This window comes from Erithacus rubecula (genome assembly GCF_903797595.1).
Source record: "Erithacus rubecula genome assembly, chromosome: 5".
In the NCBI taxonomy this organism is placed as follows: Eukaryota; Metazoa; Chordata; class Aves; order Passeriformes; family Muscicapidae; genus Erithacus; species Erithacus rubecula.
In genome coordinates, this window is record NC_136687.1 from 67546016 (window position 1) to 67562095 (window position 16080).

At 48.4% G+C, this 16080-nt stretch overlaps 1 protein-coding gene across 11 annotated transcripts in view; it reads left to right on the forward strand.

The window, feature by feature from the left end:
* Positions 1 to 16080, forward strand: part of SLC4A4 (solute carrier family 4 member 4) — a 153182-nt gene that overhangs the window by 100674 nt on the left and 36428 nt on the right. For 6 of the 11 annotated variants that reach the window (XM_079306348.1, XM_079306349.1, XM_079306358.1 and 3 more), the window contains 5 exons: positions 1572 to 1707; positions 5287 to 5447; positions 7823 to 8002; positions 12221 to 12316; positions 14499 to 14575. In XM_079306348.1, coding sequence (XP_079162474.1) covers positions 1572 to 1707; positions 5287 to 5447; positions 7823 to 8002; positions 12221 to 12316; positions 14499 to 14575 — 650 coding nt within the window. The remainder of the gene's footprint in view (positions 1 to 1571; positions 1708 to 5286; positions 5448 to 7822; positions 8003 to 12220; positions 12317 to 14498; positions 14576 to 16080) is intronic. The other 5 variants (XM_079306351.1, XM_079306350.1, XM_079306355.1 and 2 more) reach the window with 2 other exon arrangements.

The following is a 16080-nucleotide window of genomic DNA, read 5'->3' on the forward strand; positions in this document are numbered from 1 at the left end:
GCATCTTGTTCCAGCCTCCTGCCACAGGGAAGGTTGCCCCAGGCCTCATCCAACCTGGCCTTGGACACTTCCAGGGTTCCAGGGGTAGCCACAGCTTCTCTGGGCAATCTATGCCAGGGCCTCACCCCTCTCACAGGGAAGAATTTCTTCCCAATATCCTGTCTAAGCCTGCCCCTTGTCCTGTCACTGCAGGCCCTTGTCAGAAGTCTCTCTCCAACTCTCCTGGAGCCTGCAGGAAGCTGAATGCCTCGTGATGGGGAGGCTGCTGTAGCACTGGGCAAGGTCCTTGGCTCCCAGGACATTCCAAGGGCATTTGTGATTACTAATATACTTTCAGCCAAAAAGAAATCTACATTACCAAAGCATCATCATTCTGAGTCTTTAGGAAGAAAGCTGTGAAAGTTTATTTAAGAAAAACAAAAAAGAGTAAAGGGCATGGTTTTTACTGATTTATTTTTTCCCATTGCAAATGGAGAGTCTGTTTACCCTGGAAAAATCAATGTGGTTGGACACCTGGTGTAATTAATTATTTTGCAAGAGACAGCTGATCTTTTGAAAAGAAAGGAGTTTTTAGCAGAACTGTTCAAAGTTCATAGTCTGCTGTGTATCTCTAATGCTGATAAACATCCAGCAGGAAGGATGCCTGTCTTAAAATTTCACATGGTCACACCTTTGTTTGAAGGTGATATGCTGAGAAAAAGGCTGTAGAGCCCAAGGAGCCCTCCAGCCAGGTGACTTTGGTGGTGTGGGCTCCTTACCTGTAGGAGATGCCCTCAGGCCTTGGGATGGGGTCAGTGATGTTCCTGGGTTTGCATTCTGAATCCTTAACCAGGAAAGGGTTTCTGTCTTTTTTCTCCATCCTGTAATGCAAACAGGCTTTGCTTGTGCTGAGTATTGAACGTAGTTCTTTTGCCTAAACAGGCAGTCTTTTCCAACCAAGACCAGTTGTTTTTTTTCAGTGCACTGGTGCCTGACTAAATGCATTGGGTTGCATTCTTCATGTATAGAGGAGACAACCCTTCTGTTAAGTATTCCTGTGTTTTCCAGTGGTGGGCTGGGGAGGTTCCAGCCTGCCTTGCAGGCCAATGGCAGCCCAAACCTGGCTGGCAGGGAGGGAGGGGAAAGCCAGCAGTGGGACACTGTGCCAGCAAGCCCCCAATTGGTTTGGCTGGAACTGGTTTTAGGTCATATAAAAAAGGGGGTGAAGGATCCGGGCTGCTCAGAGAGCGGCCGGTCCTCGGGCAGCGCCGCAGAGCGCATCGGTTCTGAGCTCCATAGTGCTTTTTTTTACAAGGACTGCAAATTGCTGTAACTTAGTTCAGGTCTGTAGGAAGAGACAAGTTTTCCTGAACTTTACTCCCAGCTTGAACTTGTAAGAAGTTCAGTGCGAGGCAAGGAAGGGAGAGAGGGAGCAGCAGCACCGTCGCTCCCGCCGTGCGCCCGCAGGATGTCCGATGGCAGAGGCAGCCTGGAGAAGCAGCTGAACGGCCTCGGGGAGCAGGGCAGGGACAGGAGCCGCCCGTCCCCGCCCGTCCCGCAGCCCCTTAACCGCAGTATTTTCACCTCTGCAGTCTCCCCCGCCGCCGAGCGCATCCGCTTCATCCTGGGAGAGGAGGATGACAGCCCCGCGCCCCCGCAGCTCTTCACCGAGCTGGACGAGCTCCTGGCTGTCGATGGGCAGGAGATGGAGTGGAAGGAGACTGCCAGGTGGGTCGCTTTTCCTTTTCCCTGCCAGGCAAGGGCAGCCAGCAGCGCTGCCATGGCAAGTGCCGGGTTGGCATTCGGCTGGGTGCTGCCCGTGCTGCAGGGTGCCGTGGGCAATCACACTGGGGAGTTCCTCAGCAAATGAGAGAACTCTAGGGTTTGCTTGAGTGCTCCAAAAGGAAAACTAGGAAAACAAGAGTGCCAGATGGACTGCAAGAGTCTGCCTGTGCAGAGACGAGTATGGGCTCAGTGTGCTTTGCAAAGGGGGACATATCTCTGCCAGAATTGCCAGAAGCTGCAACTGGCTGAGTCAAAACCCTTCAGTACTATTGCCCCCAAGCAGCTTTTGAGCCTGGTCCCACCTCACACCACAGGCTAGGAAATTTTAGCTGTCCCTGTCCTAGTGAGTTACTGATGGAATTCATTTTAAATAGGGAAAAAAAGCTTAAAGGTATTTTCTTGTGATGAAATTATTCAAGGTGCATGTTAAATGCAGGATGGGGATGCTTGCTTTGAGTTCCTTGATTGGGTTCTTTGATGCTGCTGTTAGTTTGGTCAAGCCATGACAAAAAAGCTGGGATGTTTTTGGGGTTTGGCTGCTACAAGTTATATGTAGCTTATATCTGAACACCACTGACCTATTCCCAATTGCCCTCACTGACCTGGGGGTTTTCCTTTTCCTTTTTGGTGGCTGGGCTAAGCTATTTCCCCACCTCCCCCTCTTAAGGGCACTGTCTGCTCAAAGTCAGCCCCTGTTCGGTCACCAAAACTTCTTTACCTGTGTTTTGATGAGCTGCTCCACCATCTACCCCTTTACCTCTTACTTTACTTTTGCTTCTCAGTCACTTGGAGAACTTATTTAATGACTTTTCACCTTTTATTCTCTAAAGTTGGATTTTTTGCTCATCCTTCTCTCCCTTTATAGCTCTTCTTTCTTAGCATGAATCCAGCACTTCCTGATTCAGGTTTTTTTATACATCTTTGTTAGCAGTGCTGCATTGAGCTGGGTGTGGGGTTCTTCTCCCAAGCAGCAAACCACAGGACAAGAGGAAACAGCCTCAAGTTGTGCTGGGGGGGGGGGTTAGGTCACAAATTAGGAAAAATTTCTTCATCCTTAGGGTTGTTTGCCCAGGATAGTGGTGGAGTCCTCATCTCTTGTGGGATTTAACCAATGTGTAGACGTGATGCTTAGGCACACAGGTTGATGGTGGTCTTGGCTTTGCTGGGTTAATGTTTGGGTTGGATGACCTTAGAGGACTTTGCCAACCTGAATGGATCCATGGTTCTTTGTAGGAATGACACTGAATGTAACAAAGCACCTTGTTGAGGTGCTGTTTAATTTCTAAATTGGCCCAGCCTCCTGCCTTTGTGGACAGTGATCTTACAAAGTGTCTGATTGTTCAGGATTTTTCAATAGACTCCTGAAATTACTTAATCCTGCACCATAGAACCTCCTGTGAGCTCCTGTGCATCTCCCAGTGCATCCAGAGCTGGCTGGTGATGTGCTTCAGTGGGCACATGGTCTGCCAGCTGTTTGGGGGTTGCTTTGCATCTGCTGCTGCAGAACAGCTCCCCCACAGCTGGGAAGCTGCATGAGCAGGTACTGAACACAGGAAAAAGTGCAGGGCTGTGTGAGTGGAGGAGAGGGGAGGGCAGAAGAGACCTTGAGGGGTTGATGCTTCCCCTGGCCCCAGGGTAGAACTGCACAGCTCCTGGATGGGGAGAGCAGCACTGCCTGCACACAGGGGCAGGGCTAAGGGCTGCACTTGTATTTGAGAGAACAAACAGTCCAATTGCCTTCCTCACCCCCCTCCTGCCCTGTTCTGACATCTACACATTCCTCCTGTCTGCTGCACCTCGCTCCCAACCCTGTGAAAGCTGCATAGATATTACCAGGTGTGAAAGGTGAAGGATAAAAATGTCATTCCTGGCACAGCTTATATAAGCAGAAAGATCATAACAGAAGTAGTAAAAACCCATATCCACCATGCCACAGTCCAACACTGTCATTGCTTTTCTCTGTGATCCCATCACTTCCTGCCATCTCTCTGTCTTACAGAGTGACAGTCCCCACGCTGTGGTGGACCTGTCTTGGTCCCCAAAGATCCTTCACTCAGCCTCATGGCAGGCTGGGGGTCTTTTCCTTTTTCTGCTTCACTCAGTGTCCTGTGAGCACCTCTGGCATGCAGGCATTCCCATGTTAGGGCAGCCTGGCTCCTGGAAGGTGCCCCTGCCCATGGCAGCAGTGTGGAACTGGGAGAGCTTTGAGGTCCCTCCCAACACACACCACTCTGATTGCATGAATAGAGCAGGAGTTTGTTCACCCGGGTCTGCAAGTTAATGTTTGGTTTATTGTGCTGGGATTGTGGATTGCAGTGAGAAAAGTAAACAAAAAGCAAATATTGATAGTTGTGAGTAATCACTTTCCCTGGGAGGACAAACATTGGTAATTTGCAGCCTTCCTGCTGTTACAGGGTAAATGTAACTCGGTCCCACATGGCACAAAGCCCCTGAAGTGCACAGATTTGCATCCACCCAGGTCCCTCAGGTGTCCTAGGAAACACTTAGTTTTTGTGAACTAAAAGGACCTTATTAATTGGAGATAAAAGTCAGTCTTTTAGCTTGAGTTAAAAAGCAGCTTTAAAAAAATAAAATCTCAAAAAGAGATTATTGCAATTGTGAAGCATAATTGATTAATCCTCAAGTAATACATTTTTCAGGATTAAAGATAATTTTGCTTGCTGTTAGTAATATTCTTTTGAACAAATTTATGAGCTTCCTTACCTTACGTATATGGGATTTTTTCTTAATAATCCTTTTATATTAGTCACTGGAATTTTCATTTTCCACATATATTAAAATGGGTCTCAAGGGGGGATTAAAAAGCACTTTTACTTTGCCATTAGGGCCTATTGAACCACCTTTTCCTGCTCCCCCAGTTTATGCCAAGGCCATTGCTGCTAAGGAAAGAGGTGTGGGCAGGTGAGATCCCCATCCCATCCCAGCTGCCCATCCCTGTGTGCTCCAGGCTGGGCACAGCAAAGCCAAGGGCAGGGTCAAGGCTGCAGCCCAGGGATGTGGAGCCTCCTGCTTCCCTGCTGTTGGGATGGAGTTTTAGGAGTGTAAAGAGTGTTTTGCACAACTAGGGTTTACCCTTTGCTCTCACCTTCCATTAGAGATAAGTTTTCTGGATTTTGTCAGACCTGCTTGGTTAAATCATTAAACAGCAGCAGGAGGGAAAGAAGGAGCTCCTTAATTTGTGCCTTCTCCTTTGGTGACTCATTTGCTGTCTAAGAGCACCTTCAGACATGGCTGGGATGTGCTCCTCTCTTCCCCTTTGCCAGCCTGTGTGCCTGGGACAGCAGTGTTCCATGCTGCCTGCATCTTGGCTGTGGCTGATTCCATATTTTATTGCCTGAATTTAGATCACAGAATCATTTAGCTTGGACCAGCCCCCCAAGACAATAGAGTCCTGCCATTAGAGCAGAGCTGCTGAGACAGTGAAGGACAGGCTGCCTTATTTCCAGAAATGCTGTTTTCTTTCCCTGCCTCAGCCCCATGTCATTGCTGTGCCCCTTGCAGGTGGATCAAGTTTGAGGAGAAGGTGGAGCAAGGTGGGGAGAGATGGAGCAAACCACACGTGGCCACCTTGTCCCTGCACAGCCTGTTTGAGCTGAGGACCTGCATAGAGAAGGGCTCCATCATGCTGGACATGGAGGCCTCTTCCCTCCCACAGGTGGTGGGTGAGTACACCTGGCTTGACTCTTTTCCTCACTGCTTCCCCACAGGGTTTTATGGATAGCTTTAATGAAAGAGCACTGCTTTCCCAATAAAAGGGGAAAACAGAGAATAAGGAATAAGAGGGGAAAACTAGAAAGTACCTGAAAAAGGATAGCAGATGGATGAGAAGAGTCCTTCTCAGTGCAGGAAGAAGAGTAAAAGACATCAATTTAATTTATGTTCACTGTGGGAAAGGTGACATGTGAAAGGGCCACATCTCTGGGGGCAGAGATACCCCTCAGGTACCATTCATGCAGAACCACTGGGGCCAGCAGCTGCTCTTGGGTGAGGTGTTCAGCTGCCCACTGAAGGCAGATGTTCAGGATGGGATTCCCCCATCCTCAGCAAGGGAGAGGGGAGAGCACCCCCAGCAGACCTGGTGCTCTGCTCTGCAGAATGGGAGGGCAGGTTTTTAAATTAGCTGTGGCCCAAGGTGACATGCTGAGAGCCAGATCATGCTGCCCCTGGTGGGTGAGAATTTACAGAAAACAAACCTTCCAAGTGAGCCATCCAGTGGAGGGACATTTAACCAAAATGCTGAGTTTAAGAGCCATTACATGAAGAGATCTAAAAGAGCAAAATTAAATACTTCTTCTGCCAGAACTCAGTGCTTTGAATCATCATCTTGGGAAGTAAGGTCAAAAATTATCCTGGCATGGAATTCTCCCATTCACTGAATCATAAGACTTGAAATTGCAGCTGCTTCTGGTGTTAAATACAGAGTTTTGAACTTAGTTTTGCAAGTGCTTATGGTAACGTTTATCTTCCCTTGCTTTTGTGTCTGTGTATCCAACCAAACACACAGCTTTGCAAAGTTTTAACAAAATAAACCCCTCTAGAATCTCTGAAGTTTTCTGCTGAAGGTGAACCTGCTTCAGAAGCTGATGTTCATGGTCCAAAACCTTAAACCCTCAAACATTAAATTTTCATTTGAAGTCCCTTCGAGATGTCACCTTTAATCTCCTTCTTCAACACCAAAATTAAATCTAATTCCTAGGAGATTAAATTACACATTGGTGGCTGCTGTTGCTGTGACACTGCACCACTGTCCTGAGCAGGGTGTTTTTGCTGGTCCAGACCCTTAATCAGACAGGTAGGGATATCCAGGACTGGATTTCCAGGATGATTTAATCATGATCACTTGGCTGGTGTCTGGTAGTGACACACAGGAAGGAAAAACTCCAAAGAAAAACTCTTTGTTTGTGTCTTATCAGCAACAGGGAAGTGCCAGAGAGAGAAGGATGAACTTGAACGAAGGTTGTGAAGGAAATACTCCACAAATCACTAATCAAAGCCACAAGCAAGAAAGTCTTGTATTAAACTAACACTTTACCAAGTCAGCCTTTAGCCAAACATGGTGTGTAAGGGTACCTACGTGTGTATGCCCACCCTGCCTTGATTTGAGAGGGAGAGCTGGGCTCTTCCTCAGGGCTTTGAAGAGACATTAATTCTTGGGCAGCACGTAGGGGGTGGCTTTCTGGCTCACTGAGTTAGCAAATGTGATCTGTGTCCTGCCTCCCCCTTGCCATAACTTTTATTATTAGCACAAATAAAAGTTACCAGCAGACAAATATGAGCTGCCACTTGCCCTCAGGGGACAGTGCATGAACTCAAGTCATCAAGGGAACAACTTGATGCGAGTTTTACTGCACAGGGGACATTCTTCATAAGTCTGGCTTTTTGCTTTTTTACTCTGGGATAAGGGAGGAGAAAGGAGGGAATTGATGGGAAGTAAGCAGGCATTGAGGATGCTGGGGGTCTTTTCTCCTGGTGACTCCATGAAAAATAAAGGCATGTAACACATCCTGTGGTAACTGGAGCAAGTTCTGCCATTTATAGTTGCCATCACTTCAGTCCTGTGAGTGAATGATTTAATTAGTGGCTCATCTCCAAGATTTCTTCCTATCTTTAGATTAGGTTTTACTGGAGACCTGCAAGGTGAACTCAGGCCTTGTTGAATCTGATAGAAGTTTTCCTATGTACTTTTTGAGAGCATCATTTTGAGAACTTGCAATAGAGTTATAGCATCTTCACTAAAGTCCAGGCTCATTGCTGAGCTAAGAACCATCTTACCCTGGTCTTTGAAATAGACTCTGTGGCATGTAGGAAACAGCAGAAGGGAATTTCTGTGCAATAGGTATGTGTTAGTGGCTCATGCTGGATGGAAATGCTTATGTTCTTTTTCAAGAGGAATGTCTAAAAGAGATTTTCATACAAATGAAACGTGGCTCTGAGATGGTAAGAATGCCTTAAAAAAAGCTCCCCTCTCTCTGCTGTCCCTGGAAGCAGCTTTGAGCTCTGTGGTTAATTTTCTGTCCCCTCCCTCCCCCTTGCCCAGAGATGATTGTGGACAATCAGATCGAGACAGGGCTGCTGAAACCCGAGCTGAAGGACAAGGTCACCTACACGCTGCTCAGGAAGCACCGGCACCAGACCAAGAAATCCAACCTGCGCTCGCTGGCCGACATTGGAAAGACCGTCTCCAGTGCAAGTAGGATGTTTTCCAACCCCGATAATGGTAATGCAGAGGCTACCTGGCTATGGCCTTCTTGTCCCAGCAGCCACCTGCCCAGAACTAACTGCTGGCCCTGACACTGCTTTCCTAACCCGTGGCAGCAGCCAGACCGTGCTGATGGCGCATCAGCGGGGGCTCTGTTCGCCTGGCACGGCTCTAACCTCATCTTCACTGGACTGACAGGGACCCAGGGCAGCAGGAACGTGGGGGAGCTCTTGCTGGTGTCTGGGAGGTGGTTTAGCATCAATGATAGCCAAGAGAGATTAACAAAAAACTTCAGTGGGGCCTCAACCTTAAGGGGCTGACCACCTGAAACATTTGGGCAGAGACGAAGCTTCCATGCACACTCCGTGTCTGTAACAGTGTGGGTGGCACTGTGAACCAAAAGTGACCTGGCAGTAACATCTAGCTTGCATTTTATTGCCATGCAATCATTGTCCAGTGGGGTAAAGCTGATTTCCATCTTGCTTTATTAGTCCTAAAATAGTTTTTTGGTGTGTGTTGTGAATATGTTTCTTCTTGTCTCTAAAAAAGGTGTAATAGGTAGTGCCATGTTGGTAGTGGTGTCCCTAAATGTGTGTGTGTGTGTGTGTGTATGCAGACAGCTATGGAGGCCTGGGCACTGACTCAGTGCTTGCCCCTGGGTGGAGATTTGGGGTCTTTTTGCTCATGGTAGTACAAAAAAAAAAAGAGGAGTTTTAAGCCTCTTGTCATGCCTTGGAGTTCTCTCAAATGTCTCCTGTGGCAGTCTGGGAATTGGGCTAAAAGTTGCCATTTTAAAATACCCAGAAATAAAAGCAAGTGAAGAAATTATTTTCTTCTTGCTCCACCAAAGGCCTCTTAGCTTGCTGTGTTTGGCTTCTAAAACCACCCTAACCTTCTTCCCTAACCCATTGTAGCACTTCATTAATATTTCCTCCCTTGGATCATCCTTTGATTTTGCAGCAGGAGTGTGTGTGCATGTGGAGACTGTTTCTTGCTCTGGGTGATGCCTCTTGTGGTGTCCCAGTGAGTGGCAGGAGGTGCAGTAATGTGAACAGAGGGAGCATTCCTGGTGAATATCCCTGCAGGAGTCCCTGGTTTTGGGGAAGGGCCAGATGGGTCCTGTAGCTGTGGGAGCCATGGGCAGGGACTCCTGCTAGACCCCACTGCTACAGCCCAGCCAACCTGGGCTCCTGGATGCCTTCCCAAGGTGTGCTGCCCATGGTTGGGTGGAAGGATTTGCCTTCTGTGACCAGCTCTGTGACCCTGACCCCTTCTGGACCTTGATGTGGGGTTGCTGTGAGGGGCAGAGTCCTGGCCTGTGGCCACGCTGTGTGGGAGGCTGAGCAGCAAGCAGACACACCTTCAGCCATTGCTGCTCAGGTGTTTCAGTCACCTCCCAGGGAATGCCCTCAGCTCTGGGCTGCAGCCCTTCTGCACTCTGCAGCACAGCTTATCCCAGCAACACTGATGCTCATTTTTCATGGTTAAAGGCCTTCTTTACTTGGATTTTAAGTGATTTCAATTTCATTCATTTCTTGTTCTTGTTTGAATGGGCTGTGCAGGTCCTGGCTCAGTTGGACTGATTCTCCAGGAATTCCTGGCCTGGCCATCAGCCACTCCTTTCATGTTGTTCTGTCTCTGTTCTCTCACCTGAGATATTTATGTGCTCTGAGGATGTGTAGCACACTCTGTTCCATGGCAGTACAAGTGCATTGAGACTTCAGGAGGCATAAGGGGGAAATACCTCATGAATAGTCGCTCCTGTTATTTATTATTTGCACTTTAATGAAAAAGTAACTACAGAATGTATTTGATCAGGTTATATACCTTGGATTCAATGAATGTCAGCATGTCCTTTGGACAGATAAAAATTTTATAACGCCAACAGGAGTGCAGCTGTCTCTTAGCATAGCTAATCACCATAATGACTGTGCCACCAGCCCCAAGCACTCCTAAATTTCCCTAGAGTTTCTTTCCAGGTAGGTGTTTGTTTTCATTTCAGTGTCAGTGAAACTTGCATCCAATATTGATGCTGCCACCAGGTCTGAGCATCTGCCTGCCCTTTGCACAACAGCTTTGTAGGCTGGTGTAGCTGCCTCCTGCTGGACTGGCTCAGCAGGGACACCTTCTGCAAGCCACCAACCTGCCCTTGAACACTTCCCGGGGTGAGACCTCTTTGCTTGATCTGAAATTTGGAAATAACTCCTGGGTCATGGCTCAAAAAATTCCTGAGGTGCCTCTACCTCAGTTGGTTCAGAGTGCTTAAATAACTGAAGTCTTAGGGGCTCCAAAATGTTCTTAGTTTTCACTTCTGAGATGAATGAGCCCCATGCAGTTATCCCAAATGCCTCTAGAAGTTCAGGAACTTAAGAAAGAATGATGCACTGCCCATCTCCTTGCCATAACTGATCCTGGAGCATCTCTGTCCTTTCCCAATTGCTCCTGTAGGGATGGGGGTGGCTCTGTGGTCCCTGAGACCCATCTTTGAAGTCACTGCTCTGTTTGAAGGTGAGGCAGTGATCAGATGGGCAGAGACACAGCCAAGGTGTGCTTTGACACCTGCTCTCCATCACTGCATCACAGAGGTTCACGTGCCTTGTGCTGTGGCAGGATGTTTGACAGGAATCCTTTTGCTCTGGGAAAGGAATTGGGCAAGAGAGGGGAGTTCCTTGTGTGCCATGGCTGGAGGAGGATAAATCACAACACTCATTTGCTGTCTGTTCAGTAGGAAAAAGATGATGGCCAAAATTCTGGGGGTACAAAGCTGGACTAAGCAGTCCCTCCACATTACCTGGCTCCCATTAGTAGAAGGTTGAGCAGTATGAAGTGTTGAGCAAGGATATTTCCATGTTACATGTTGATGGGACTCCTGCAGGGGTTTTTGATGGGTTTTTATGTGTCTGTTTTTGTTGAGTGGCTTTTGAAGAGTTCTTTGTATCCCTTCCTGGCACAGCCCTTGTCTTGCACCCCTGGAGCAATACATAGCACCTGGGCCAGCAGCTTTCCAGCTGGCACAGCTTGGGGTTTGCCATGGTATAACATGGGATCTGTGCTCCCCATCCCTTCTGCAGGTGCCCCAGCACTGATCAATATTTACCAGCCTTCTGTGGTGACATTTGCTATCATTTGGAGATTTGTCTTTCAGAGCTTTGTGCCTGCCAGCGTTTTGTATAATTTAACACCCTTGGGAGCCTTTGGCAAGTGAGAAACGATCCAATGCTGCTAAACCCAAGTTGGCAGAGCCTGTAGAAAACTGTGATATGTTTAGGTGTGAGTGTTTAAGCACCATAAATAATGGCACGGTCCCATCACCGTGTGGGTGCTGCCTAAACACCTCCTGAGCTCTGTTTGTTCACACTGTGCTGGCAGCATGGGTTGGAAACAGTTGAGTGGGAATAGCAGGCTGTTGGCAAGGTGTCAGCTGAGGCACAGGCTGGAGGGTACCTGGCTGTGGGGGGAAAAGGATTTATTCTGCTTTAGAATCCTCCAAGGGTTTGGATTTAAAGGGAGCTGAAAGAGCATCTTATTCCAGCCCCCTGCCACTGGCCAGGCTCCATCTTCCACTAGCCCAGGTTACTCGAAGCTCTGTCCCTTGGACACTTCCAGGCATGGAGTAGCCATGGCTCCTGTGGTTCAGCATTAGTCACTTCAGAGTGTTTCACATGTGCCAGTGGCATCAGCTGAACAATACCAGCACAGAGGAGAGCAGTTGAAGTCAGAAATGAGGTGGTGTTCAAGGAATGCTTGGAAAACCCTTATCAATGTATGTACTGGCATCACTGGAAGCATTGCAGACTAAGGTGAGCATTTCCAAGTCTGGATTGGTGTGCCTGAGTATGTATCCTGAGGATGGGTCAGGATGCTCGGAGTTGGCTCCTGGGACATGACCCGATCTCTGTTTTCAAAAACCTGTTGTTACTGATGGTGCTGCAGCCTGGAGCTGCTCAGTTGCACCAGCACTGCACTGCTCACTCATTCCTTGAGGCCTGCTTCAAAGCTGCCTGAATGTCAGACACCAGGGATGGGGAGCTGTGTCCAGCCCTGCCACAAGAGCACTGCGAGATGTCAGGATCTAAATGAGCGGCCTTTGGTGATGCACTGTGCACCTCACACCTCCTCTCCTGCCTGGCTTCTCTTTACCACTGCTTGAGCCTTTCTTTCTGGCATAATTTTCTTTTCTTTTCTTTTAACTGTTGCCCTGTGCTCTCTTCCCACTGTGCTGCTTGCGTGGCGCAGCACGCAGCCCGCTGGAGAGCTCCGTGCCCTGCCTGGCCACGCGCACCTTGGACGATGAGCTGGGAGTGCAGCGCAGCCCCAGCGTGGGATGGCTCAGTAAGTGCTGGGCAGGGGCAGGGGGGCAGCCTGGGCCAGCAGGGAAGAGGAGGGGCAGCTCCCACCAGCCAGCTCCCAACGCTTGCTGCTGCATTAACAGTGGGGAGCAACGCTGCTCTGGCTGATGCTTTGACCCCACTGTCCCCTCACTGCTCTGTTTCCTTCTCTTTGCCTTCCTTCCTTCTTCTGGGATGAAGCAGCTAGGTCAGGCCGTACTCCTCTTCCAAGGGTAATCTAAGATGGCTGCTGGCACTTTTTTTTTTGGCTCTTGAAGTATTCTTTGGCTGTTAAAGGGGCTGAAATATTTTAATTTTCATATAAATTATCTTGAAGTAGTCTGCCAGCTTGATCTCTCTGGGGTGAGCTGGACAGAGCTCTGGCACCACTCCTGTATGATTGCCTGTGTCAGACATGGCTCGTGGGAGCCTTGATGATCCCAGAGGAGCACCCTGCTCCTCCCAGGAAGGCACAGCTTACAGCACTGCTGGCACAGAGGGTGTGAATTGCAGGGTATTCCCCTTGACAGATTACTAGGGAGCTGATTCCCAGGACCAGATAATAGCATGGAGGGGTTTGGACTGCCTGCCATGCTTCCCTCATGAGTCCTTGGCTGAGCACAGCCATGGACAGGCTCATGTCACCTTTGCCAGAGGGACAGGAATGGGAAGTGGCCTGGATCAGGAAATTATCCTTCATTAGCAAACACCCTCAGGGTGAGTGTCGTGTGCCTGAGCTCCTGCACAGGGTCTCAGCAGCTGAAACTTTGTCCTCCACATTTTTGGTGGAGCTGTGGTGAGTTGTGTGGCTCTGAGTTGGTGTGGATATGTGGAGCCCATTAGGAGAAGCAGGCTGGTAGCAAGGGGAGAGAAAGGCACAAGCCACCTCCTCTTGGGAAAAGGGTCATTATATCTCAGGGAACAGCCAGCTTGGAATCTAATAAACAAAGCAAGCAAATGATGTAATCTGGAAAAATAGCAGCTAAATGGGGTCTTAAATAACAACAGGAAGAGTTGAAGCTGGGGATCCCCATTTGTAATACATGATTTGTCTAATTGTGCTTGGCTTTGGCTGTGCTGATGTTGCTGGACATGGCAGTAGCACACAGCAGGTACAGCTGCTTTGAATATTTCCCCACATATGTTGAAAAGAAAACACAGGATTCTGGGGAGTCCAGAGTTTTTTATTCCCACTTATTTGCTCCTGATTTATTATTGAGCTTGTTTGTGTTGGGAGCTGATGAACACTGAGAACTTGGCCATTTCTTTTAATAATATCAAATAAATATTGTCTCAAAACAAAGCCTCAGTTGGGAGATGTCTCCTTACCATTTTTTCCTTTAAATGTTTCCTCTCTTTCCAATGAAGTTCATGGTCAGAAATTCTGGGATAAAAGCTTCTGGTGCTCTTTCAGGTTCCTGCAAACGTGATGAGAAGGGATTTTAGGATTATTTCAACAATTCATACTGACCGCTGTGATTTCTGATCCCATATCCATCCCAGTAGTCTTTATTTACTACTGGTTTATTTTTGTCTTTTGGGTTGTTCAAAGTTTAATAGTTCTGCTGTGTCTCTGGAGAGTTTCTTCACCTCTCTGGAGAATCTGGTGTCAGGAGTTGGTGACTCTTGGCCCATCAGTGTGGCACAGACATTGTTTTGGTCAGTGAGATGCTTTAGGTTCATGAGCTTAGTTAATGAGTGTACCTGGAGCAAGGGAGTCATTTACTGGGGCTGTCTCAAAGGAGCAGGAGCTGCCCCCTCCCTCTGCCTGCACTGTGGCAGTGTCTGGGATGCTGAGAGGGGCAGGTGCCAGCCACGTGGGAGAGCTGAGGCCAGGGCTTTGCACCCTGGAAGGTCCCAGCCCTGTGAAGCCATGGGCTTGTGGTGGCTCCTGGGTGATGTGGACAGTAGAGTGGTGCTGCTCGGCTTTTCTCCCACAGGCAGGAATTCTGGAAAGTCCTTGGATTCTTTTGCTGTCCTGGGGAGTCACTGGACTGCCATGGGTCAGAGCTGACGAGGTGTTAGCATCTTAAATCCTCCTGTGCCACATAAGTGACAGAAAGCAGCTTGTCAGGGTCAGGAATCCCCCCCATCAGCCTCCCAAGACAGGTGTTGCTGTAGCCTGAGCCTCTGTTGTGACTGGATGCAGGCAGGTGCTGTAACTGCTGTGGATGTTGTTCTTGCAGGCAGCCCAGCCATGGCTCACCGGAACCTGACTTCCACCAGCCTCAACGACATCTCAGACAAGCCTGAGAAGGACCAGGTAAGCTCCAGGCTCTCTCAGGGATGTGTTTGGAGAGGAGCTGGATGTTGGGCAGAGGGCTTACCCCAAAAAAGGGATGAGTGATTTTGAGTCCTGTGCCTGGTTCCTGCACTCTTTAATCACCAACCCTAGCAAACAGCAGGTGAATCTCTTACAAGGTCCAAAACAAGTGACACCACATCTTGCTGATCCCCATGAGAAAGCAGGGAGAATACCCAGGGAGTGATGGATTTTGGATCCTCTTCCTGCTGAGGGGTTACAAGAGTCTGCAGAGGAACTCCTGGGCTGAGTGTTCCACGGGAACCACGGGGTGGAGCAGGGGCACATTGGGGACCTGTCCCTGCTGCAGCAGCTGCTGGAACAAAGGTGCCACCTCCCCCTGCACATCCCAGCAGGAAGGAGGCTGTGCTGACAGGTCATGTGGGAGAGCAGCTCCAAAATGCAGTCAGTGATCGAGTTCAAACTGGCCTCTAGTGACAAATCTCCAGGGACTTGACCTCTTCCTTAGGCTAGGGAAATGTTTGTGCTGTGGCACACGGGCTCTCTTTGTGAGTGCTTCCGTCCTCCCCCAAGGCTGCCACTTCTGAGGGGTGACAGCAACTTTATTCCAGCTCTTAGAAAACTAGTGCCTGAATGAGGTCTCTGTGCAAGTTTCAAAAAACCTTTGTCTGGGTTCAAAAAGTGGGCTATTCTCAAAGTCTGGCTGTTTCTTTCGGAGAATCTCTTTTTTTCTCTGCAGCTTTCAGCATTCCCTAGTCCCATGGTCATCCTGAATGTAAATGAGTCACTTTGGAAAATTATTTGGGTAGCACAGCGTTGCTGGCCGGTTGGGGATGACTCCTGTCCCTCAATGGCTGGTCACAGTCTTCTGTAAATGCATCCTGAAAGGGACACAGCATCATAATTGGGGTAGAAAAGTGAGTTTGGGCTAATGAAATATTTTAAAAGAAGTAGATATTTGCCTAAATTCGTGCACTTCCATGGAAAGAGAAGTGGAACAGTGTGTTCTGCACTGACCTGCAGTGTTGTACATCTGTATTGGCTGTGTTTCCAAAGTACCTGTTTCCTTTAATACACACAGCCACACCTGGGAAGAAGGAGGATTGTTCAATAGCTTTTTGTCATTGGACAAACTGCTGTTATATTTTTAACCCCACTGTAACTGGGGTTTTAATGCTAGACCAGCCCATAGCTGCAGCTGAGTGTTGCAGCAGCTCTCAGTGGTGTAGACAGTCCCCAGTGCCCCTCCTGTTCTCTGGAAATTCAGATAATGGACTTTGGTGGAGAATTGGATACAAAAATAGATGTTTTGGTAGCACTAATAGGGAAATCTGTTAATAGATGCAGCTGGGAGCATGTTCAAAGTTCTTAACTTGCAGTGTACATAATGCCTGGCTCTTAGTAGTGAGAACTGTTTCTTGCTAAGTGTAGAGTTCCAAAAATCCTCTCAGTTAATTAGCCTGTGTCCTGCTGATGAACTTTGCACAAGCGGGAGCCTTGTCCTC